At 55.9% G+C, this 22515-nt stretch overlaps 8 protein-coding genes and 1 non-coding gene across 9 annotated transcripts; 6 read left to right on the top strand and 3 right to left on the bottom strand.

The window, feature by feature from the left end:
* The first annotated feature begins 457 nt into the window (after positions 1–457).
* Positions 458–573, top strand: MYCTH_t176. Its single transcript has one exon. It is a non-coding gene; the product is annotated as a tRNA-Leu (tRNA).
* A 1089-nt stretch (positions 574–1662) lies between these two features.
* MYCTH_2310620 (uncharacterized protein) lies at positions 1663–4890 on the top strand. Its single transcript, XM_003666096.1, has 4 exons — positions 1663–2323; positions 2387–2956; positions 3007–3290; positions 3346–4890. The coding sequence occupies exons 1-4, from the start codon at positions 1752–1754 to the stop codon at positions 4623–4625; spliced, it is 2706 nt and encodes a 901-aa protein (XP_003666144.1). The 5' UTR covers positions 1663–1751; the 3' UTR covers positions 4626–4890.
* Positions 4891–5322: 432 nt separating this feature from the next.
* Positions 5323–8240, bottom strand: MYCTH_2310616 (uncharacterized protein). Its single transcript, XM_003666095.1, has 5 exons — positions 7724–8240; positions 6884–7652; positions 6775–6826; positions 6598–6722; positions 5323–6475 (listed from the first exon to the last, which is right to left on the bottom strand). The coding sequence occupies exons 1-5, from the start codon at positions 8008–8010 to the stop codon at positions 5495–5497; spliced, it is 2214 nt and encodes a 737-aa protein (XP_003666143.1). The 5' UTR covers positions 8011–8240; the 3' UTR covers positions 5323–5494.
* A 764-nt stretch (positions 8241–9004) lies between these two features.
* Positions 9005–10839, top strand: MYCTH_74462 (glycoside hydrolase family 5 protein). The gene is made up of 3 exons (XM_003666094.1): positions 9005–9961; positions 10029–10118; positions 10230–10839. Exons 1-3 carry the CDS (start codon positions 9160–9162, stop codon positions 10448–10450), a joined length of 1113 nt encoding a protein of 370 aa, XP_003666142.1. The 5' UTR covers positions 9005–9159; the 3' UTR covers positions 10451–10839.
* Positions 10840–12485: 1646 nt separating this feature from the next.
* On the top strand, positions 12486–14618 carry MYCTH_2310612 (uncharacterized protein). Its single transcript, XM_003666093.1, has one exon. It carries the CDS (start codon positions 12654–12656, stop codon positions 14481–14483), a length of 1830 nt encoding a protein of 609 aa, XP_003666141.1. The 5' UTR covers positions 12486–12653; the 3' UTR covers positions 14484–14618.
* A 1147-nt stretch (positions 14619–15765) lies between these two features.
* MYCTH_2310610 (uncharacterized protein) lies at positions 15766–16996 on the top strand. Its single transcript, XM_003666092.1, has 2 exons — positions 15766–16091; positions 16192–16996. Exons 1-2 carry the CDS (start codon positions 16008–16010, stop codon positions 16840–16842), a joined length of 735 nt encoding a protein of 244 aa, XP_003666140.1. The 5' UTR covers positions 15766–16007; the 3' UTR covers positions 16843–16996.
* Positions 16997–17422: 426 nt separating this feature from the next.
* On the bottom strand, positions 17423–18173 carry MYCTH_36460 (uncharacterized protein; the record flags this gene model as incomplete). Its single annotated transcript, XM_003666091.1, has 2 exons — positions 17423–17685; positions 18026–18173. Coding segments are annotated over 2 exons (411 nt in total), but the record flags the coding sequence as incomplete, so codon positions are not given.
* Positions 18174–18595: 422 nt separating this feature from the next.
* MYCTH_90076 (uncharacterized protein) lies at positions 18596–19349 on the bottom strand (the record flags this gene model as incomplete). Its single annotated transcript, XM_003666090.1, has 1 exon — positions 18596–19349. A coding segment is annotated over one exon (754 nt), but the record flags the coding sequence as incomplete, so codon positions are not given.
* A 1834-nt stretch (positions 19350–21183) lies between these two features.
* On the top strand, positions 21184–22141 carry MYCTH_2310609 (uncharacterized protein; the record flags this gene model as incomplete). The annotated part of the gene is made up of 2 exons (XM_003666089.1): positions 21184–22042; positions 22096–22141. A coding segment is annotated over exon 1 (657 nt), but the record flags the coding sequence as incomplete, so codon positions are not given.
* Between the last annotated feature and the right edge of the window lie 374 nt (positions 22142–22515).

The raw sequence follows: 22515 nt of genomic DNA, 5'->3' as shown, positions 1-22515 counted from the left end.
AGGTATATAGCTATACGTGAGCAGCTCCGTTTTTGATCATGAATTGGGGCAAGGGGATGCTTGATGTTTGCGAAGAAATACCTAATTTGAGAGTGTCATGCAAACGGCAGTCAAAGGAAAGTACCGTGCTTGTTAACAAGCATGTCTCGTTGTCGCTTGAGGTTACCAGTTAAAAGTGCCTGTCTAGGTAGGTACGGAGGCAGATATCTGGCTTGTTCCCCGTTGTTTTTCTGCTACGTACCTTAGGTAACCCATCGAAACCACAAAGTTCAATTTATTTTCATCCGCCCATTTGCAGAGCACAGTTACAAGAGGGAGCCCAATTCGTTCTTGCCTAATATAAACAATAGCCAAACTTGAAAAGGTGCTTTGGTTGTCTCCATCGTTATTTGTGAACTCGCGGTCTTTTTGTGCCATTGACATTGGTAGTTTCTTGATCTGCAATCTAACAATTCACGGCAAGGTGGCCGAGCGGTCCAAGGCGCCAGGTTCAGGATCACCTGGATTTAGGATCTCGCAAGAAGATTTCCTGGTCTCAGAAATGGGGCGTGAGTTCGAATCTCACCCTTGTCAGTTACCTTTTGCACACCGTGCTGTGGGTTGCCTGAGCTTTTTTTTTTATCGTTCTGGCCCACCTTTCTAGAAGCCCGTAGGTTACATTGACCTCTCGGTTCCGTTTCCTGCACATCATCGGACCTCGGAGTTGCAAGCTTAGTTGCAGGTGTCATGTCTTGTCCCGGCCTCCTATTGTCGCGGGAACGCGGAAATGACATTGGACAATTAGGAGAAGGAGTGCATTCGAAACAGCTATCTTCTGCGAGTCGATGGGTGCCGCTGACAGCCGTGAAGGGCATAGAGGAAAACACTAGTACATTTTTTTTTAAAAAAAAAACAAGCAGAAAGAAAATAAACTTTTAAGCAGGTAGGATTGTTGCTTGGGTACGTGTTCTTGAAACGAAGTTCAGCACTTGGAGAACGCGACCTTAGCTGTGGGTCTTCTGTTTGCCCTCAGGAATCGGAAACAACAATCCAAGCTCATCGACGAGAGGCCCCCAAAACAGAGATGGCTCTCGGGCGCCCAGAACCCCAATCTGAGATGCGGCGGTCGATGCGGCCCTCTGGGCCTGTGCCTTGCAAACTAGTGTAAGCTCAGGCGTAGCTGCCTGAACCAATGGCAACCCCACGGTTGACGCTTCGTTTAATTGGCCCGCGCGCCACGGGTGCGGCTTCTCGATTGGGACGATCGAAATTAAAACACGTCGCGGGTGCTCAGGGGGAAGAAGGCGCGAGGCTCGCTCGCTCTGGCAACGTTCGACTGAAGAACACTGACAGCCCAGGCGCCCAGCAGCCGTTTGGTCGCGGCCAAGCAGGGTCCAGTCTGGGTTTTTCCTCTCCTTTGTCATGCGAGTGGCCCTTCATTCATTACAGATCCCGTACACTCGCACACACGCACCACGCATCACACACGCTCGTTACAGTCGCTCATTTTTCTAAAATTCTTATTCATCGCTTTGTTTCGCATGAACAATTGGCACGGCGCGGCAAGGTTCCCACGTCCCAGCTAGTGCTCTAGCGGTCCAGTGGTCGCCACCCCAGCTGCTCTCCGACGGAGCCCTGTTTGCCGTTGTCGCTGGGACGTCATCGGAGGGGGGCCCGGATTCGAGACGTCTCGGGCACGCGACCTTTGGTGGAGCGCGTCTCCTGCTGGCGTAGACCGACTCCTACTACTAAGGGCCGGGCAATAGTGTAGGATGGAACCCGGTGCCAGGGGCAGGTCCCCTGTGGCCCGGCGCGTCACACCTAAGCTGAGCAGCGACACTCTCTACAGTCTCCCCTATCGTCCCCGGAAGGATGCAGCCCATGGGCGGAAAACTGCAGCCGTTGATATCGACGGCCTCGACACGGGCACGGCGGTCAGCCGCCGCCAGGACTCCGAGGCCGATCCCAGGAAACAACCAGCCGCGGCTGATGCCCTATCCCTCTCCGGCACCACGCCGCCGAGCAGCCCTACCGTGACCAACTTTCCTGCCGCCTCCAAGTCTATGACTCCAGACTCGGCCGAAGCCGGCCGCCCTCAGCTGGTCCTCACGGATTCTCATGGCAAGGTGGCCGCCGAGGCTGGGGATGATGCCCATTTCCGGAAGCACAACCGTGGCATTGGTTCCATCGACTCGCTTCTGTCTTCCACCACTTGTGTCAACACCCAGTCCGAGTGCAGCCGTACCGAGTCACGCCTGTCTAGGGAGATTCGTATTGAGGTTAAAGAAACTGACAGCGGGGCGCCCATCGTTTCACACCCCAAACCGAAAAAGCAGCCCAGCAGGTGCGTGTTACCCTCTGGCGTAACTGTTCCACTGGATGTCAAGTTCACTCACGCCAGGGACAGGGTTCAACTTGCCCCGCCGAGCACCACTGACAGGCGCGGCTCTGTCGTGAATCACAGTGAGGGTGAGGGTCGCATGAGTGAGGATGAAGAGTCCAGGCTGGTCAATGAAATCTCGTCGTGGGTCTTGAGAAACACATTTGGCAAGGACGTGGATGACTGCGCCGCGCCGCTACTGGTTTGGGACTGCACTTACCGGTACCTGCGAGAACTTTGGGCCGCCACGCATGAAGGAAATGCTGGCTTTATTCAAACGACGTCTGGTCATGGCACCCCGTCACCCCACTACGGGGGCACCTCAGCGCCCGGAGGTAATGATCAACAGAACTCCGGCTACCCTGGGAAGGGGAAGCGGAAAGCAGACGGAGGCAGTGACGGCGGAAGCGGGTTCGGCGGCCGAGACAAAGAAGAGGACGACGAGAGGGATGTCTCCCCGGCCTCGCAAGCATATAGCAGCAAAGGAAACATCACCAACTTCAGCTGTCCTTACCGAAAACGCAATCCCCTTCGGTTCAACGTGCGAGACTACTACGTCTGCGCAACACATTCTTTTGCCGATATGTCTCAACTCAAGTAAGAGTGATGAAAAACCCGGACATGAACACGTGCTAATCGCATCCCAGGAAACATATTCGTGCTCACCATCCTCCCGTCCAGAGAAACGCGGGCCCATTCCTTTGCCCCCGTTGCTGTCAGGGCTTCGTCTCGAAAAATGAATTGGACTCGCATTTACGGCAGTTGGAAGTCTGTCGCGTCTCGTATGACAGTGGTGGTGCGGACCCTGAAGACGGGATCACGCAGAAGATCATCTCGTCCTTGGAGGCCCGAAGCCTTAAAGCCAAGATCGACAATTGGGTCTCGTTGTGGAAGCTTCTTTTCCCAGGTGACCAGGTTATCCCTGATCCAGGTAAAGAACCCATTCAAACCAGTTTGTCAGACCAGGAGCCTCTGACCTAGTATAGTGTTCGTCCCTGTCATGGAAGTTTTTGATTTCATTACTGAATCCAGGAAATTCCTGGACGTATTGAAAGACCTCCTCGAAATCCAGTACCGCCATGTCCTTGAAGGAGCAAGTCAGCTGATGGACGTGGATCTCAAAATCAAGCAAGGCCTGGAGCGCAGCACAAGCTCGATCTACAACTGGATTGAGACCGTGGTGCAAGACTGGGAGCAGAAAATAGCGGGAACCGTCTCACCCTTCACGAGTTCGGCGATAAGCCAACCCGCCACGAGTGACAGTTGGGCTTCTACTCCCCGTCTTCCTCCTTCCCCAGCTCCAACACCCACAGTCGCATCCGGGACAGCCGCCGCCTCGGGCATCCTGACCGGAGCCGAGAGCCCCAGCGCACCAGTGACTGCCGCTCCTCGCAGCACATCCGCCCGGAGGCGTCCCAATCCCCAGCCGAAGCGGATCAAGAGACCCGAGATCCTTCCCAAGGCACCACCACCCACTCAGATTCCGCTGCCCGTACAACGAGCGCGGACACCCCAGTCGCAGTCAGTCCTGGCCAGCAATGCGTTTAGACCGGCCCCAGCGGTCCTTCCGAGCCAGTCGATTCCGATGCCTCCATCTACCACTCAGGGTCTCAGCCCAGGTCCACCATACCAAACTAGCTGGGATAACACTCCGGTAACTGTTGCTGGCGCCTATAGTATCCCTTATACAGGTGCAGGAGATATACTTCAGCACCAAGCAGCGCCGACGCACTTTGGTTCCATTCACCCCCATCAGCTCGACGTCCAACCCTCGTATCTGGGTCCGGAACAATCCGAGACCGTGTCTCCTGACGCAATGCAACACGACGCCGACCCGAGTCCACAGTCTGCAGCGACCATGCACGCAAATCAAATATCCATGTCTGCTACCCCGAGATCTTCACTTGCTAGTCTTCTCTGGAACCGTGACGAGAATCGGGACTCAAGCCAGACGTTGGTCGAAGCACACCCGCCGGGGAGGTGCCACAACATGTATTGCCCAAGCTGTAACAAAACACTGCCAGACGACATGTCCGCACAGCCGTCCCCTGTGAGCATACATCCTGCCACAGGTCCTCTACAACAACACAATGCCTTCCAGACCGTGGGCACGGGACAGGGAGGGGGGCCCTTTCAGCCATCTCCCGGTCCGGGGGAAATACACAGCTTTGGCGATCAAGTTGAGTGGTATGGGGGTATGCATGGCGTTGGGGGAAATGGTAACATGTTCGGCGGGGGGCATCACGGGCCGCAGGAGGGATACTGAATGGGCCCTTAAAAAGTGACAGGAGGCCATGGAGATTCTAATTTTTTCTTCTTGGATACCATACCTCTTTGTTCTGTTGTACTAACCGACTAATAAGGATTTGACCTAATGTAATATTAGATGCCACAACACCCAAGGTAATTATGTACAAGCACGGGCAGCCAGACATAGTAAATACACAGGCAGCAACCGGGTACATGGTGTAATTATATTATCGGCGCACCGAATGAGGTCATGAATCATCTATATACCAGTCTTTGTTGTTTACTACATCTCAAGGTTTCTTAGTCTTTTTTTCGAGACCGGGGTAGTCTGTTCTAGGTAGACGTAATTTTGTATTGGAATTCAAAAAGGTGCGAGGAGCCTGATGTTTCCAGAACCGACCCGAGAACCGCGCAATAATTAGCATATCAACTTGATCTACGAGCGGCAACGAAGGGTAGTCAGACCAAAAGCTCAGTGACACGTGTATATCGTATGCTACCATTGCATCATAGTCTCGTATCCTGTGTAACAGCTTTCTCATCCATCGAGCATTATCCCATTCTGAAGCATGAAACCACCAAACACATCGTGCTACCCCCAAACACCGTGCAAATGCTGGCTCCCCCAATCAAGTGACGAGAAAAGCATAGACGGGGAAAAAAAATGCATGCTAGAACACTTCCCCAAAAGCAACACTCAGGATTCACCGCTCAAGACTGCCTGACATGGGCCCTCATGAGCAGAAATCCCTTTCCCTCAAACGCCTCTGCTCACCAGCACTATGTGCTTACTGCACGACCACCGTACCCCCCTATCACGAAACCGTTCCCTTACCTCTTTGCCTCGCCTGAGATATCATCTTTACGAGCATGTCCGGGCCCAAGCTAGGGAACGTTGACGTCCGTTAAACGGCGACTCTGATTGGCGTGAAGGGCGACCACCAGCTCGGTCAGCCGCTCGATCTTGGCCGACAAGTCGGCGATTCGCGCCTCGACATCGGCGGACGGCGCGCCCATCGCCCCTACCTCGGCCTCCCCGGCGGTCTCCTGCCGCTGGTGCGGCGTGATTTCAGTGGATGACGAGGCCCCCATATCGGGATGAGTGGCCGTCATCTCGGGGGCAGTTTTGTTGCTGAGCGGCAGGGGCGGGCGGAGCGTGTTGGGGGCGGCAGCAGCGGAGGCGTCAGCGCGGAGGGAGGCGCAGGACTGTTTGTGGCGTTGCTGGTGCGAGAAGCGCTTGGCTGTAGCCGCTGGGTTGGGGCTGCCAATGGTGGTGTAGCGAGGTCCGCGGAAGGCGTGGTACTGCGTACCCTTGTTGGCTCTGCCGCGCAGCCATTCATAGAACTCAATCACCGCAACAATGGGCAGGTGGGTTGCTTTGAGGAGCAGAATGCGGGCCTTGCGAAAGTTGTGGTCCGATGGCAGGAAGAGGCGCAGCGGGCGGAAAATGACGAGGGCGATCAGGTTGAAGGGGGGATAGAAGTGCGTCAGGCGGTTGGAGGTGGAAGCTTCCAAGACGTACACGCTGTAGACGTAGAGGTACTCCTCGCGAGCGTGGGTGATGACACGTGAAAAGGAGTTGGAGAGCATACCGGTCAGGGAGCCGGTAAGCAGGATGGAGCTGAGCATGATGAAGAGGGTCATGAGAGGAGGGCCGAAGATGGGGTCGATGTCGTACATGATGTCGAAACCGACGGAACTTGAACCGAAGAAGATGCGGGTTAGGAACCCCGTCATTTTCTTGAGGGAGAAGACGTCGCGGCCGACCAAAGAGAATGTCGTCAGGAAGCCGACATATATGACGACAACGAGCACCATGAATTTGAGGAAGTCTTTCCCCATCTCTTTTAAGCATGGAATGAGGGTCTAGGTGGGTTAGCTTTCTTAATATTTGGCTGTTCTTTGGGAGATTCCCGGGGGGGCCGGGGGCCTCCGGGGGGTGGTGTTGGGTTGGGGGGGGGAGGTAATTAGGTGAAGAGTTGGCTTACACCCCAGTACGGACTCAGACTGAGAATAGAGAAGACACGGGGAACCATGAACAGCGCTTCGAGGGCCAATATGTCAAATGAGAGATCAACGAGACGAGAATTGTGCGTTTCCAAGCCGACAATTCCTGCAACAGTCAGCTTCGAAGTGTAGGGGCCAGCGGGTATCTTTTGACATACTGAGTACGAAGTAGGTAATGCCAATTCCAATCATGGCCATATCAAAGATGTTCTGGATCAAGTTTAGCAGCTGCCCACGGCCATATCCAGAGGAAAGGGGCATACGAACCCAAACGTCAGTAGCGTAGAAGATGGATCCAGCATCTATCCACTCGCTCAGCTCGTCGTAGGCAAAAGCAGCGAGCCAAAGGCACAGGAAGATCTCTAGGGTAGTGATGTGGGTTGGGTCTCGCTCCATCAGAACAGCGTAGTAGAGGAAGAGGAAGCTGGTAAAGAAGATAACTTCGAAGGATTTAAGGTATTTGGGGACGCGCAGGCGGGAAAAGGGGTCGGCGGTGGCGGGTTTGTAGAAGCGCGGCTTCTTGACAGAGTATACCGAGAGCGAGTCCCAAAAGATGATGTCGCCGTTCCAGATACCGGTGATGATCTTCTGGACCACATTCTGGCTCAGGAAGCGCTTGGCGTCCGCGATGGCGGCAATCTCGAGGGCGTTGAGATTGGTGAAGTGCGCAGTCGGGTCGTCCTCATCCTCGTCATCGTCGTCGTCGGCGGTCATGCTCATGGTAAGCCGAGAGATGGATTGCAGGAGCATGTTGCGCTTGAGGCTCGCTGGCTGGGCAAAGGCCTGGCGGGCCGAGTTGGCGGTGCCACGCCAGGCCTGGCCCAGGAGAGCACTGTGCTCGTCGACGGCGGTTTCTTCGTCACTGGGACTCGCGTCCGCGTCCTTGGGGTCTGGGATCTCGTAGAGACAGTAATCCACCGCTTCTCTCTCGGAAAGATGGGTGAGGAAGCGCCAGGCCACAATCTCACAGCCATTGGCCCGGGCTTCGTTCAGTCCCTTGTCCTCACTAATCGCGCCATAGTGCCATTTGAGCGCACTGCGGGGTTCGTTAGCACGGCGCGTCCGCGAGGGCCCAAGAGAGCGGAGCAGATCTGGATTTCTGCTTACAGTAGCGCGTTCACGATGGCAGGGTGAGTGCAATTCGTGCCCAGGTGGTCAACCAGCGCACGCAGTCCATCCCCCGCGCTCGTGGTTCTCAACTGCTCAAAGGTCACAGGAAGCTGGATGACGCCGGCAATGTAAACAGACAACTTCTTGACCAGCACGCGGAAACTATCGTCTGGGCTGATGTCGGGTAGTTCGGCACCATATCGGCTGTAGTGTGCCATGCCAGTTGGTGATGGGGTCCGCAGAGCCTCTGCATGCTGTGCCCTCGACTTGACGCGGATCGGCATAGCGAGCGACTTGACGATGACGGATAGCGCTACGGGGTACCGATTCCGTTACCAATTGCCGAGCGACAGGTCGTATCCGAGGCACAAAAAATTGCTGCCGTTAGAGAGTCTCCCGTCCCAGCCCGGATTCTCAAGCCCCGTCGTTACCCGGGTTGCAGGGAGAGGAAAGAAGAAGGAGGGGAACGCTCCGGGCAAAAGAGGAGGAACGATGCTTGGATGTTGTCGGTTGGGCCCGGGCCTCAAGATGCATGCAAGAGGAACCCGGCACCTGCGCCGCGACTAGCCCGGTCCTGGCCACGGCTTTGTTACACTACAAGGGGCCCCCGCTGTGTCACAGGGCCCCAGCTGCCTGTTAGTGGACGATGGAGCCCGGGCCAGCAAGCTAAGATCGCCTATTGAACGTCTCGCCGTTTGGCTGTTGTAACGTCGTCCAATCCATCACATGTGCATCGCGAAGGGATCAACCCCGCCGGCCTCAGGGTCCGCTTTGCTTCACGCTATCGCCACTCGCGGGGAATCAGCTGAGCATAATGCCGCGGGACATATGTACAATTGAAAACAATCCCAATGGATTTACGGGCCCATCAAACTGCCCCTCATCGCCCTTAATTCGAGTACACTCATTACGCTCTGACTCGAATGCACGGGAATATCGAGCGAATGCGTGTGGCATGGTAAATCGGTCATTACCAATCTGGAAGTGTAGAATCAGGCATTTCTGACACAGTGATCCCTCAGAGAAGATTTCCGGTAGGACATTCGCCCTTTTAGGCTTATACACTTGCTCGCAGCCTTCGAAAACTTGCACCACGGAGAAGCAATGATTTGGAAATTTCCTGCTCAGGAGGACGGCGACCCCGCTTCCGAGCTCAACACCGGACTAATTAAACACACTCGAGTTTTCCATGTCTCCATGCCCTTCGTAGCAAATCATCGCGCGAAAGCTGTTTTCTTTTCCCCGAACGTTCCGGACAGCCACATTGCCCTACACGACGAAAGTGATGGCTGTCCTGGCGAATATTAATAATAACAGCTGGGGGTGTCTCGGCACGCTGCGCAAACATTCCATATGCTCACCTCTTCGTTGACGGCTTCTGAGGGATCAAAGCACGAAAGACTAGAACGGCATTGGAAGTGTTAATTATAGCGATGAAGGCCATCTTCGCCCTCGGCACCTGCCTGCTTTCCGCGGCCCAATGCCTTCCTTCAGCACGCGCGACGGCCTCGTCCGGCGCCGAGGGGACTCGCTTCTCCATCGACGGCAAGACGGGGTACTTCGCAGGCACCAACTCGTACTGGATCGGCTTCCTGACCAACAACAAGGACGTTGACACCACCTTGGATCACATCGCCTCCTCCGGCCTCAAGATCCTGCGTGTGTGGGGCTTCAACGACGTCAACAGCAGGCCGAGTCCCGGCACCGTCTGGTTCCAGCTCCTCTCGTCCTCGGGTTCTGAGATCAACATGGGTCCCGACGGCCTGCAGCGGCTCGACTATGTGGTCCAGTCGGCAGAGAAGCGCGGCGTCAAGCTGATCATCAACTTCGTCAACAACTGGGATGACTACGGCGGCATGAACGCCTATGTCAAGGCTTTTGGCGGCACCAAGGAGGGCTGGTACACCAATGCCCGGGCCCAAGCGCAGTACAAGAAGTACATACAGGCGGTGGTTAGCCGTTACGACAAGTCCGACGCCGTCTTTGCGTGGGAGTTCGCCAACGAGCCCCGGTGCAAGGGGTGCAGCACGGACGTCATCTACAAGTGGGCGACGGATATCTCGGCGTACATCCGCAGCCTCGATCCGAGCCACATGATCACGCTGGGCGACGAGGGTTTCGGGCTTCCCGGAGACGGAACATACCCCTACCAGTACAGCGAGGGTGTGGACTTTGTCAAGAATTTGAAGATCAAGGACTTGGATTTCGGGACCTTCCACATGTACCCCGACAGCTGTGCGTTTGCGTTTTGCCTCCGCCGTACGTCTGCTCGTTTTTGTCCATCACTGACTACTGAGCATAGGGGGCGTTCCGTACTCCTTCGCCAACGGCTGGATCAAGAGTCATGCGGACGCGTGCAAAGCCGCGAACAAGCCATGTCTTCTGGAAGAGTGTAAGATTGCGTTCTAATAATTCGGCCCATCCGCTCCCGCCGTTCCCACCCTAATTAATTACTCCATTTGAAAGTGAGTTGGAGGAAAGGTTCTCTGACAATGACTACCAGACGGCGCCTACGCTAGCTGCGATATCCAGAAACCCTGGCAGCAGACAGCTCTTTCGTTCGCTGCCGACGGTGTGAGCGGCGACCTGTTTTGGCGGTGGGGCGACCAGCTCAGTTACGGCCTGTCGCCAAACGACGGCAACACGGTCTATTACGGTTCATCACTTGCTCAATGCCTCGTGACGGATCATGTTAAGGCTATTAATGGCTCAGGTGCCGTTTGATTCAAAATCTCTTTTGCAAGGTTGCTGGGAATGCGCCCCGCTCTGCTTCTCCTTCAGCACTGGTTGCTTCTCGCCGCTGCCCCAACAAGTTGTTTGACCTCAAGCAAAAGGAAAGAGAAAACGACCGCTCGTCTGAGAGGAGAAAGTGTATCGGCCAAGAAGTTAAGAGGTAGGAAGGGGATGAACATTAAGTTCTCACGAATTCTTTTGCTGCTTGCTGGCTTTTTCGTTCCCTCTTCTTCTTTCAATTTCTATTATTTCCTTATTAATATCTGATCAGTGCCTGTTCCTTTCTTACGAAGCTGATGTTCGGCAATCAGCTTCCATGTGCGGCCTACTCTGTACTTCCTACGCTGTAGTAACAATTGCATAGTTCAAAGTATGTCTTGAAGGAAACAGTCGCCTGCAGTTCTTGTAATGCCCAGGAACCAATGAGATTCAGACGAGTCAGGAGTTCGGCAGGGTGACCCCCGCAGTTCATTGTGGAGACATTTCTGAAAACTTCGGCCAGGATAACTTGAAGGAAGGAAGAGGACTGAAACGGCTATTATTTGGTTTGTAGGTGAACTATGAAGTACATCATCCATGTCAGCACTGCAGGTATGTACGTTATGGTACATACCATATTCCGAGTCATTGCGTGTGGTATCTCCGAGAGCAACAGAGTCGATCGCCACGAGATGCAAAAGCTATTTATGCGGTAAGTGATCTGCTCGGATCGTGTCGTGCGCTCGCCGCCAGATCGAACCCGAGACCTTGAACCCCACTGGCGTGCCTGCAGGGGAACCGTGACATTCCGGCAGCACCCACGCGGTGAAGGTCTAGATTGCGGCGCAGCTCGGAAACTCCTGCGGCACAAAATTATGAGCACGAGGACAAGCGGGTGATTTGACACTCTTGAGACATGGGATGAATCCTGCGAGGCGGTCTTCAAGAAAAAGAACATTCAGGGAAACAACAACAGAGTTTCTTAAAAGAATCTATCTAGTAGTGTACTCGACCGGATAGACTCGCCCCCGGATCTACATACAACGGCTGTCCCGCACTGGGCGCAACGTGGTTGGCGATTGGCGGCACTGCCACGGCCCAAGAACCCGTAAGAATGATCCTAAAAAAAGACCACCGTTCGCGCCTCAACAAAACAGCATGGCAGTGACCTCAATCAATACTCGAGTAGTGTACGCAGTACGGAACACGGATCACACTTGCTCTTTGAGGTGGAGGATGTCGATGATGCGGCTTTAATAGATCTCCGTGTCGAAGTGGACAAGCAGCGTTTCAACTTCGGTGTTACCTAGTAATTACCTAGACAAGTTAGGAATTCCCCAAACCCCAAATTCACTTTTCCCCACAAAGGGTCTATCTTCGTAGGCTGCTTATCGCTTCTAGGCTTCCCAGCCGATTCTGCTCATCAAAGTTTGTCTGATACTTGATGGAGGCGATGCCACTGTTGCATGGAAACGATATTTTTACTTCCCTGGTCAGGTACGTTCCAGGCCCGGGGTTTCAATACGACTCATGGCCCAAACGTCTGGTTTCCCGCTGAAAATCCGGAATAGTGCATATACAGACAGACGGAGTAATTACCTCGCACATCAAAAGCTCTTAGATCAGAGCCCAGCCACTCGGCTGAACTTCGCCCGACAACAGCGCATTCGTTGACCACATGCACATACATACAACATAGGTGCATATGTCTTTCGTGCTGTCCACCAGTCCACTGTGTAGTGCAGATGCCGAAAATTGCACATAGCATGGCTCTCTCAAGACCTGGTAGGGTTGCAGGTGAGCGAGGGAAACATGCAGCATTCCTTGGAATTCTTCGCCTGCTAAGGGCCGGGGGGGAGGGAAGGCCCACCCACGCCATTGCACTTTTCAGACACGACCCGAACGATCTCAGTCACCCTTGTCAGACGTGCTTGCCCGCTTTAGATGACCCGCGCCACCTGTGCCTCGTTACATCCCTCGCGCTCGGCGCCCTTTCTGCATCTTGCAGCCCGCCTCGTATGTGCTTATTTTAAAACTGCATACGGCCGCAATTCTTCTTTCTCTTCTTCCGCTTTGTTGGAATTTTCTTGCTTTCGACCCTGGATTTTTCGCATCAGCGACTCCCAGCCGGGCTGAACGGCTTGGCACTGTGGTCAGGGCGCATGTTTTTGCTCGGCGGCGCTCAAAGACGATCTTCCGCGCCCAATCCTCAGCCATGAGGTCTGACCTGTTCGACTGCTTGCCGCAGTCGGCAGCGCTTTTGTTGCTGTCGAGCATTCTACAGCTGACCGACGCCCATGCCGTACAAAGACTTCCCAGGAAAACACCAGAGCCCACGATCACCGTCCCGTATCGCGCCCTCAATGTCGCCCCGTGGCCGCTGCACGCAACCCCACCACCAGGCGGAGACACCTTCGCTAACCGCCGCCGCCAGCTGGACGACACCTTCAACACGGTCTGCGGCTACATCAATGGAGACCAGAACCTGCCTGCGACATGCGGGCAGGGATCCCATTGCGTCGTCGACACAGATCACAACGTGGTGGGATGCTGTCCGAATGGCGCACCCTCGTGCACTGCGGGCGTTTTTACCGGTTGTGTGGACGGCAACAGCGGCCCCCAGACCGAGGTGAACCCCTACATTTATAGTTGCACCGGCTCCGACGTCTGCTACATGAACGTCTACGAAGGCGGTTTCTCTCAGTACGGCTGCGGCACGGCGAGCGACCTGGCAGCGACCGTACAGAATAGCGCCAGCGGCATCACCGCCGTCCTCACCCGTCCTACCGTGAGTGTTTCATATACACAAGGCATCAGCACCCTCAGCGAGCCCACCACGCTGGGGACCCCCAGAAGCAGGACCAGAAGCAGCACCGTCCGCACTTCGCACTCCTCGTCGGCCACATCAGCCTCATCTACTTCATCTGAGTCCACCAGCTCCACCAGCGAGCCAGCAGCTCCGCCCGCAACCGATAAGAGCTATCGAACCGGCGCCATCATCGGCGGTACCATTGGTGGGCTAGCCGTGCTCATCGCGTTGGGAGCGCTCGCCTTCTTCCTGCGCCGGCGCAACGCCAACATACGCCAGGGCCCCGGGCTTGGCGGGGTACGCGGCAAGATTATCAGTCCCCCTCAGCCCGGCAAAGGCACAGGTTTTGCTGCCCTCGCAAGCGATGACGCGGATGCCTTCGAAACCGGACCAGCGGGTAGCGTCCTGAACCAGCCTTACCCACAACAACAGCAACAACAACAACAACCACAGATGACGATGCATACAACAGCAGCTCCCACCGCCGCTGCCCCCACCGCCGCTGCCGCCGCAGCGGCAGCAGCAGGCGCAGCCGCCAGTGCACCGCCGACAAATCGCAGCTTGCTCCCGCCCATCGCGACAAGCCCGCCTATGCCTTTCCAGAGCGAGGTCTCGCCCGTCGATCGCCACGACCTGGACACACCCTACGCCTACAGCAACTCCGCGGTTAGCGCCAGCGCCGCCGCCGCCAGCGGTCTCTCGGCGATATCCGTCTCTCCATACCCGCCGTCGTCCTCGGGAGGCGTCAGCTCCGCCGACAGCGGGAACTCGTTACCCACGTCAGCCATGGCGGCCGCCGCCGCAGCAGCGGGCGCAGCCGCGTACCAGCACCATCAGCCGTACCAAAACCCGGGCCCCACGGCATACGCCGGCGGTTCGGGCGTGCTGATGGGCATGAACCCGCTCCTGCTGAACCGCGGAGCTGAGCGACACCTGGAGAGCGACCAGGTGCCGCTGACGAGCGGGCGCGAGGTCGACGACTTCTCGCATGGGTACCACGCCGCACTGGGGAGGATCGGGGAGGAGGACGAGGAAGGCGAGGAAGAACAGAGGCGATCTCGCGGCTACGGGGGGGATCAGGCACCCTACCGGGATCATGTCGGAGAAAGCGCGGGGGACAATGCGGCTACTGGTGGTACTGGCAGTGGTGATGGTGTAAAAACCGTGCTCAGGGGTGAGGCGAGGCCGCTCTGGCAGCAGAATCGGAGACAGAGTCGGAACCTGATGTGGATGTGAACGGAAGGAGCCTCGAGTACGGTCGGTGAGCCGGGGGGGGGGGGGTTGGTTAACGGACGGCATCCAGCACGATTAGGGATCCTAGCGGCGTTTGGGGTTAGCGAATTGCATTTTTGGGGGGTGTGAAATGTCCTCTTCTTCTCGCCTCCGGTTGGCGTTTTGGTTGTCCTTCCCTGCCGGGGGTCGAAAAGTTTGTCTGTATATATTCGGCAGTGATCATAAGTGCGCATGTACATACATATCCCATGGAGCAATGAGGATGATGTCGCATGGCAACCCGTCGCTCTCGGCTCGCAAGTTCAGTGACCTTCGAATTACCCCCATCAATATCCCCGTCTACCTCGACAGCAAATCAGGCAGCGTCCAGACGCGAGAAGGTGCGCATCTCCTTGCGCCTCGCACGAGAAGGCGACGATACTTTGATGGCCCGTACCACAACTGTCGTCACGTCGTCGCAGGGGAGAAACCGTTCGGCCGAGGATGCCGTGCCTGACCTGAGGAACAGCCTCTGTTGGAGGTGGGACTGGTGTGCTTCGTGAACCAGGAGGAGTGCTTCCATCTTACGCGGCCTCTGACAAAAGGGAGCACACTTGCCGGAAACATCGGTCATGGCCGGAACTACGTGGGGTGTGAAGCCATGGTCGTATACCGAGGTTCAGCTGTTTCTCAAACGGAATTAACTGATTTTGCTACACCGCCAAGCAACAACAACGAAGCAAGCAGGTAAAGCGGGTTCGGCATCGGACGGCACCAAGATAGCGTTGTCCCACCGGCCCGCTCCGCTCCTCGGGTTCCGCGACTTCCGGTCCGAGGCAGCTTCCGATGTCCTCCAGAGGACCACGCCTACGTACGCCCCAACACACTACCCCAGCGTTCTTTTACACACCGATTCAGGTCTTACAAGAGCGGATCCCAAGTTATGCGACTTGAACACCAAGGACCATCCGTCCGGCCGTTGCGGGTTTCCAGACGACTTCCTTGTGATCAGTGATCGATCGCCCAACCCCCTCATCCGGGTCATGACGTCACACAGACTCATGTCGGGGCCTTGCACGTTGCGACATGGAGCAACCAGGGCACGGCAAACCACGAGCTCGGAGTGACGAACGAGACGACGTGGTGACGAGGTTTAACGAAAGTGATGGTTGGCGGGTGTGGGGGTTTTGAGTTCAAGGCTTTTCAGCCTAAGGCAAACGAAGGCTGCGCGGGTTATGATTCAACTTGTGCTACCTTAAGTTCGTCGCGGTTGCGCCTGCCACCGCGGAACTCACGGGTAATCCATCGAGATCTGGGGGAATTGTGACGGGATTTGTAAGAAGGCCAAGGGCGGGGTTATTTAACTACTTTTTTTCTGACGTCTTCCTTGGGGATATAATAAGGGAGGAACCGCCCTCGAAGTCTGGGCTGGACCTGGTGGTTCAAAATATCCAATAGCAGCTTGCTCACTTTCTACATCGACGCACATTTTGACCGACAATCTCCGTCTCTCCTGTAGCATTCCCATCGCTTCGATTACCATACACCATGTCCGACTCTCCCAAGATCCTCATTGTCCTGACCTCCCACGACAAGCTGGGCGATACCGGCAAGCCCACGGGCTGGTACCTCGTACGAATGCCCCTTTAATCATCCATCCCCATTTCACTTCTGTCTTCGTAGTAACCCACTAACATTTTCCCTCTCACCTTCCCCCCTCCCTCGAAAACAGTCCGAACTAGCCCACCCTTACAGCGTGTTCGCGTCCCACGGCTTCACCATCACGTTGGCCTCGCCCGCCGGGGGGCCGGCACCGCTGGACCCGTCGTCGATCGAGGCCGCCGCCGCCTCGTCGGACGCCGTCTCGCAGTCGTTCCTGGCCGAGCAGAGGGCGCTCTGGGAGTCGACGGAGCCGCTCGCCTCGTTCGTGGGCCGCGCCGCCGAGTTCGCCGCCGTCTTCTTCCCGGGCGGCCACGGCCCCATGTTCGACCTGGCGACCGACCCGACCTCGCAGGCGCTCGTGCGCGAGTTCGCCGCCGCCGGCAAGGTGCTCGCCGCCGTGTGCCACGGCCCCGCGGCGCTGGCCAACGTGCGCACGGGCGGCGACGACGCCGGCCAGGCCGGCGAGTTCCTGCTCCGGGGCAGGAGGGTGACGGGCTTCACCAACGCCGAGGAGGCCGCGGTCGGGCTCGACAGGGCCGTGCCCTTCCTGCTGGAGGACCGCCTGCGGGAGCTGGTCGGCAGCGAGGGCGCGTTCGAGAAGGCGGACGCCGATTGGGGGGAGAAGGTGGTGGTGGACGGGAAGCTGATCACGGGCCAGAACCCGGCCAGCGCCACGGCCCTTGCCGAGGCGATTGTGCGGGCTGTTTTGGGGAGCGCCTGAGCTGTGCCCTTGCCTTGTGCTTGGAGGAAAAGATTTTTTTGTTGTTACTCACTGCTAAACTCTTCTGCCTTTTTTTTTTTTTTTTGTGTGTGTGTTGATGCTGCTTGCGTTCTGTTATTCTCTACTTTCTTCGGTATGCTTCCATTCTTTGGATGACCTTGAGGTCTGGTCCCGCTGGGACTGGGCACAATTCAATTTTGCCTAGAGTTCCATGTTCCATTGTCAAGCTTAACTAAGGTCTCGGACCATGAGGTGTCGTTGTAAAGTTAAAGGCATGAGAGCCGACGCCGTGCTCTTGAGGTTTCCATCCTGGCTCCAGATCGCAAAGCAAATTAACTTAGTTCACCCTATCGGCAAGCACTCCAGGCAACGCGTCGAATAATTAGCCCGACTAGTTCTCCAAGCTGCCCTGTATCTCAAAGCTAATATCGCAGAGCAAATCCTCTAGAGGGAAGAGCATGCTAGTGGTCGTCCTCTCCTTACACCTGGTGCAGGTGCCGCCGTAGTCCTCGCGGATATGAACTGCCCAAAGGAGTCTGTCGTCGACATTCTGGCCATCCTCCTGGTCACCGTTTTCGGCGGCAGCGGCCGACAACTCGGCGTCGGTTGCCGTAATATATTGTAACGCCGACACCATCTCCGATATCGACTTGCTCAGCAACCTGCTGGGAGGATAGAGCCCTGACCACAGAAGGAACACGTTGATCGCCGCCATCCTATTGGTGTTGCAGGTCAGGTTGGCGCAGGGCCGGCAGCCGATGCCGATGGTCCATTTGAGGAGGGATTGTTGGGCAGCGGCGAAGATACGGTCCAAGACACGGCCGCGCGTAGCGGCGATGGCATCTGTCGCGTGTTAATTAGCATTCCCTCCCATCTCTCAACACAGCCAGTTCCACTCCGAGAAAGATCACAGGAGTCACTAATTACTCACCCGCCACTCTGCCCTCGCAAACCCGCCTTCCATCCGGTCCGACCAGCACTTTGGCCCCGGTCTCCATATCCTCTCCGTCCCGACAGACATACGCCATCCTCTCGACCACAGACCGAAAATGCTCGGCCCACCCAAACGTCAAACACGCCTCCGCCGCTCTCTCTAACGCCTCCGTCGCAGTGTCGCCTCGCCCTGAGTAATACTCCACCGACGCGGACGCGGATGCGGATGCCGAGGCTGAGGCCGACCAACAATCCGTCCACCCCCCAATCTTTCCCAGGCCCTTGACGAACCGCTCCATCGGCCCCCGCAGCCGCGCGACCAACCCGGCGCCCAGCCCGAGTCCCGGCTGCAGCCTGCCGAGCCGCCATAGCGTGTCCACGCCCATGTCCACACTGCCCATTCCGCGCCCGCCGCGCGCGGGATCATCATCATCGTCGTTGTCGTCGTCGTCATCATCATAATAGTCGTGCATGGCCCTCAGGAGGGATTGGAGTGCCTCGAGGTGCGCTTCACACTCCCCGCGAGGCCAGCTCGCCGCGCCGGGGATGCGGGGCGCGAGGTCCACGGCGACGCGGCGAGTGCTCGAGTCGTCGCTGCTACTAACGTTGGTGCTGTGGTTGTTGTTGTTGTTACTGTCGGTGGTGGTCGTCGTGGTCGTGGTACCTGTAATAATGGTGGTGGTGGTGGTGGTGGTGGTGGTGGACCGGGGAGCGGTGAAGTGATGAGCGACCGGGGTGGCGATGACGAAGGTGCGCGAACAGGGCCCAAGGGTGACGGCGAGTGTCGTGGCTGCGGCTGTGTCGGCCGCGGGGACAAGAGAGATGGTGGTGGCGGTGGTGGTGGTGGTGGCGGCTGTACCCGTCGTCGTCGTTTTGGATGGGGTTGTTTGGCTGGTGCAAGTGGGAGGGTTATTAGAAGCGAATGGCCTCCCACCTAGGGTGGTCGAACTTGTCGTCTGGCTCACACCGTGCCAGGAAGGCTGGCTACCTGCGCCATGACTGACAGTATTAATAGCCGAGAACGACCGCGGAGAGGTTTCACCGGCGCCCAGGTTTGGTGACGGCGCTGAGCCCGCAGCACCGTTAGCACCCCTTGTTGTGGTGGCAGTAGCCTCACTGGAGCAGCTAGCCGGGTGGGAAGAGCTGCTGACGGCCGAGCGGGAGAACGGAACCATGGGCTCGTTGACAGCGTAGTTGGCTGGGACGCTCTGTCGGCCGCCTTGTTGTTGTTGTCTGGCCCGGGTCGCGTTGATGTTGACGGGGACGCGGTGGCTGGCGAATGCGGTCCCGCCCGAGAAGGGGGCCGAGTACTGACCAGTATATTGATGTGTTGGGAAGCCAGGTTGGGAATTGTGATGGATCCTGTTGCGCCGCCACGGAGGAATGGTGGCAAAACGGGACCCTTGAGTGGTGGGTGTGCTCAGCCGGCGGTCATAAGGGTGGAAGTGCCGGGGATTCGTCGAGTGCCCTGGATTCATGCCACTCGGCAGGTTGGAGCCCCGGGCACGGCTGTTGTATGCGGGCGTGCCGTCCCCTAAATTGGTGAAAACTGGGCGAGGAGGCAGGTTCGCCATCGTGTCTTTGGCTGGGCCGTCTGCTTCAGATTGTGACCGAGTGTTGGCAGTTTGGTCCTGGGGCCGAGGCCTGGAATATCGCCATCCGAGAGCAAGGTAATTGATGTGTAAGGGTAGAAGAGACAGATTCCCGGCACATGTAAGAGGATAAAAGTTTCCTAGAGATCATGGAGATCGTATCTTATTGTCATTTTCCTCAATCCTTGAAGAGTAATTATTTGTACAATAGCAGATGAGCTTCCACTGGGATGAACTGGGTTATTGTTCTCGGAAATGCAGATTCAAATAGGCTGACGCTAAGCCACTCCTTATTCTCCTTATTCGGCGCATTTGCTTTGGACTCTGAATTGGAGGACCTTCTTTTCATCCTTGCGGGCAGACGAAGCTTGATTAAATGCTCCCCGGTACCACAGTTTAGGAACAACCGGTCTGTTGAAACAGGAAAACGCGGAACGCGGAATATCTGACATCCTAAGAGGCAGCTGGTCTTCAAGCTCAACGCTCGTCTGATCCTTGCATAGCCTCTTCACCGCAAACTGCTCTCCATGAGCTGCCCCTTTGCAAAACCAACTACCTTGAGGAACTTGAGCAAGATCCTTAGTAGAATCGATCCTTGCCAAAGCGAGGCAAGAAGTTGTTCTTTCTTGAAGATCTTTGATGTGGCATCCCAAGATCTTTCTCGCCCAGGAGACATCGGAAATCAGGTCGAATGAGCCCGTCTGGGAAACAAGACAAGGCCGAGCATCAAGCGAAGCTTCTAGGTTGCCGTCCTTGCCTCACTGTTGAGCAAGACGAGGTACCATTCTTTAAGGTCACCTGGATGCGCCAAACATGGCGCAGTTATTGTCTCATGCACGTATTCGCATACGATTAAAAGATACAACCAGTCAAAATGTCCTAGAAAGCCTGTGTTGTAAGTCTCATGCGAGTATGTTAATCCTTCCTGAAACCGACACCCACGGGTTACTCCGTACTCCGTAATCCGTACACGGTAAACAAACCACTTTTCAAGTGGGGCGGTGGAAGCAACCCCTGGTGGAGTAGGTGGGAACCTGGCCTCAGCCTTTGTTCGACTTGTTGGGTCACGTGCGAGCAACTCCAACAGTTACCCATGCAGTCGTGCACAGACCAATTCCTTCGTCTATAAATTGGTCGCCGGCCTGCCTCGATTCTTGACCTTTCTTTTCCTTTTTTTCCTCAGCTCTCTTTGCCTTTTGGCTTAGATCAAGTGTAGTATCTGTTCTTTTCAGTTTAATCTCTGAAACTACTCTACGGAGTAGATTCTTGATTAAATTAATTTTTGTACCTCGAGACTCAGTCACCTCGGCTTGCCGAGCCTGAGTCTCACTGTGTCTCCGGTATTACACTGCCTCCGGATGACGCGAACAAATTCCTTTTTCATTGCATCCTCGGGCATAGCTCGGGCTGTGATGAAGAAGGATTGTCATTTTGCCTAGTTTTTGAGTGATTCCTGGTGTTCGCAAGTACCTAGTGTTTCTTTTCCAGACTGTTTTTAATCCCAGGTGTTTGTCACTGGAAAACATTTCGCCCAAGTAGGGCTGAGTCCTCAATTTGGACCGATTCGTGAAGTGTTGTTTACACGTAGGTAGAGTCACTCCATGTTGCGAGACATGGTCCACAACTGCGGCCATCACATTGGCATTGTTCTTACTCCGTTCCTTTCTGTCGCTGGTCCAGAATGCCGCGAACACCTAATACTCCCGGGAGGGTAGTCGACACTCGAAAGCGGAGCAACAGTTCCCGCCGTAGCGGATTTAGCAACATTTCGGGAAAAGCTAGCCCGCAAAATAGGCAAGCCAGTCCGTCGGTCGATGCGTCGCCCTTGTTCAGCTACCAGCATCCGACCCAGTGGCTCGGTGAGATGGATGACCCATAACTACACGTGGAGTGTTTCGGCGGAGCAGCACGAGGTAGCGTTTTGCAGTCCCACTCGGCGCACCACATCCATTGGGATTCGGTGAAGTTGACCTCCCTAGCAGAGGGAGCCATCGTGGAATGAGCCGAAATAAAACAATGTCTGATCGTTCCGAAGCCACGTCTGCCGAGGATGTCGCCGCCTCCTTCCACCTCGCCAATCGAGCGGGCTACAATTACGTCCATTTGCGTCAGTGGGAGCTTTTCGAGAAGTCATTAGCCAACCTTTGGACGCCAGACCACCCTGATGGAGTGTCAGTTGAGTTGGCCGTTGAGAAGAGCAGTCGCCTGATCCTCTCATCTGACCGGGTGCAGAGTCAACCTGAGCTTAGCCGAGAACGCCCTCATGCACAGCGAGGTTGCCGAGTACTGTACATCGGGAGAAATCTAGCTGTCGCACCTGTCCACCATCTCACGTATGGTTCTGGGCCGAAGGGATCTCCACGCCTTATTAGACAGGCCCTCGCATCCTACCTCAACTCCAGCTTCCAACCCCACAGAGCCGTCCGGCATGAGGACATTCTGGTGCTATCCGGAGTAACTTCTGTCATCGACAGTCTCGCATGGTCCATATGCGATGAAGGCGAGGGCATCATCATCCCGCAGCTCACCTGGCCACCGTACATAGTCCAAGAGATCTGGGCCAAGATGCTCGACGACAAGAGTTTCACCGAGAACTTCTTGATGGTGAATCGGCAGCGCTTAGGTGACCAGTATGCGTTTGCAACGCGGTTCTTGGACGAGCACGGAATCGCGTACTATAAGAACTCGTAAGACCCCTTCCTCGCAATCGACCAGACGAAGCACTAACGCTAATCACGGAATAGGAATGCCGGCATGTTTATACGGATCGATCTCAGAGTGTACCTATCTGGAGCGAAGAGGATTGAAAGCTTGTCACTTCATCGGCTGACACCCCAGGAGAAGGAAGAATATAAGCGGCGCGAGCTGGAGGCGGGCAAACGGTTCTCTGCGAACAAGGTTGCGATTGCCCTGGGAACCAATTTCTTCACTAAGGAGCTGGGATGCTTCCGCCCGACGTTCACCGTAAGCCGGGACGCTCTTGAGATCGGTCTTTGGAGGATGCTGCAAACTCTGCGAGAGATTGAGCAGTTAGACTGGGAATCAGCAGAGGGAAGAAATCTGGTGTAGTTGTGGCCCCAAGAGAGCGATGTTTGAAAGCGCCCTAAGGGTTACGAAGAAAGCATCTCTGGCCCACACACCCGTAAGC

This window comes from Thermothelomyces thermophilus, chromosome 6, assembly GCF_000226095.1.
Source record: "Thermothelomyces thermophilus ATCC 42464 chromosome 6, complete sequence".
NCBI classification, from domain to species: domain Eukaryota; kingdom Fungi; phylum Ascomycota; class Sordariomycetes; order Sordariales; family Chaetomiaceae; genus Thermothelomyces; species Thermothelomyces thermophilus.
The sequence above is the reverse complement of the archived record's forward strand: the minus strand, read 5'-3'. Positions and strand labels throughout refer to the sequence as shown.

What these genes read in the sequence shown, in the direction of transcription:
- MYCTH_74462 (XM_003666094.1), top strand. Translation starts at nt 9,160, where the DNA reads ATGAAGGCCATCTTCGCCCTCGGCACCTGCCTGCTTTCCGCGGCCCAA. An exon ending in CCACATGTACCCCGACAGCT is followed by an intron (nt 9,962 to 10,028) that starts GTGCGTTTGCGT and finishes TACTGAGCATAG; the next exon opens with GGGGCGTTCCGTACTCCTTC. An exon ending in GCCATGTCTTCTGGAAGAGT is followed by an intron (nt 10,119 to 10,229) that starts GTAAGATTGCGT and finishes AATGACTACCAG; the next exon opens with ACGGCGCCTACGCTAGCTGC.
- MYCTH_2310620 (XM_003666096.1), top strand. Translation starts at nt 1,752, where the DNA reads ATGGAACCCGGTGCCAGGGGCAGGTCCCCTGTGGCCCGGCGCGTCACA. An exon ending in GCCGATATGTCTCAACTCAA is followed by an intron (nt 2,957 to 3,006) that starts GTAAGAGTGATG and finishes ATCGCATCCCAG; the next exon opens with GAAACATATTCGTGCTCACC. An exon ending in CCAGGTTATCCCTGATCCAG is followed by an intron (nt 3,291 to 3,345) that starts GTAAAGAACCCA and finishes GACCTAGTATAG; the next exon opens with TGTTCGTCCCTGTCATGGAA.
- MYCTH_2310610 (XM_003666092.1), top strand. Translation starts at nt 16,008, where the DNA reads ATGTCCGACTCTCCCAAGATCCTCATTGTCCTGACCTCCCACGACAAG. An exon ending in AGCCCACGGGCTGGTACCTC is followed by an intron (nt 16,092 to 16,191) that starts GTACGAATGCCC and finishes CCTCGAAAACAG; the next exon opens with TCCGAACTAGCCCACCCTTA.
- MYCTH_2310612 (XM_003666093.1), top strand. Translation starts at nt 12,654, where the DNA reads ATGAGGTCTGACCTGTTCGACTGCTTGCCGCAGTCGGCAGCGCTTTTG.
- MYCTH_2310616 (XM_003666095.1), bottom strand. Translation starts at nt 8,010, where the DNA reads ATGCCGATCCGCGTCAAGTCGAGGGCACAGCATGCAGAGGCTCTGCGG. An exon ending in TCTACGCTACTGACGTTTGG is followed by an intron (nt 6,827 to 6,883) that starts GTTCGTATGCCC and finishes AACTTGATCCAG; the next exon opens with AACATCTTTGATATGGCCAT. An exon ending in CATTACCTACTTCGTACTCA is followed by an intron (nt 6,723 to 6,774) that starts GTATGTCAAAAG and finishes TGACTGTTGCAG; the next exon opens with GAATTGTCGGCTTGGAAACG.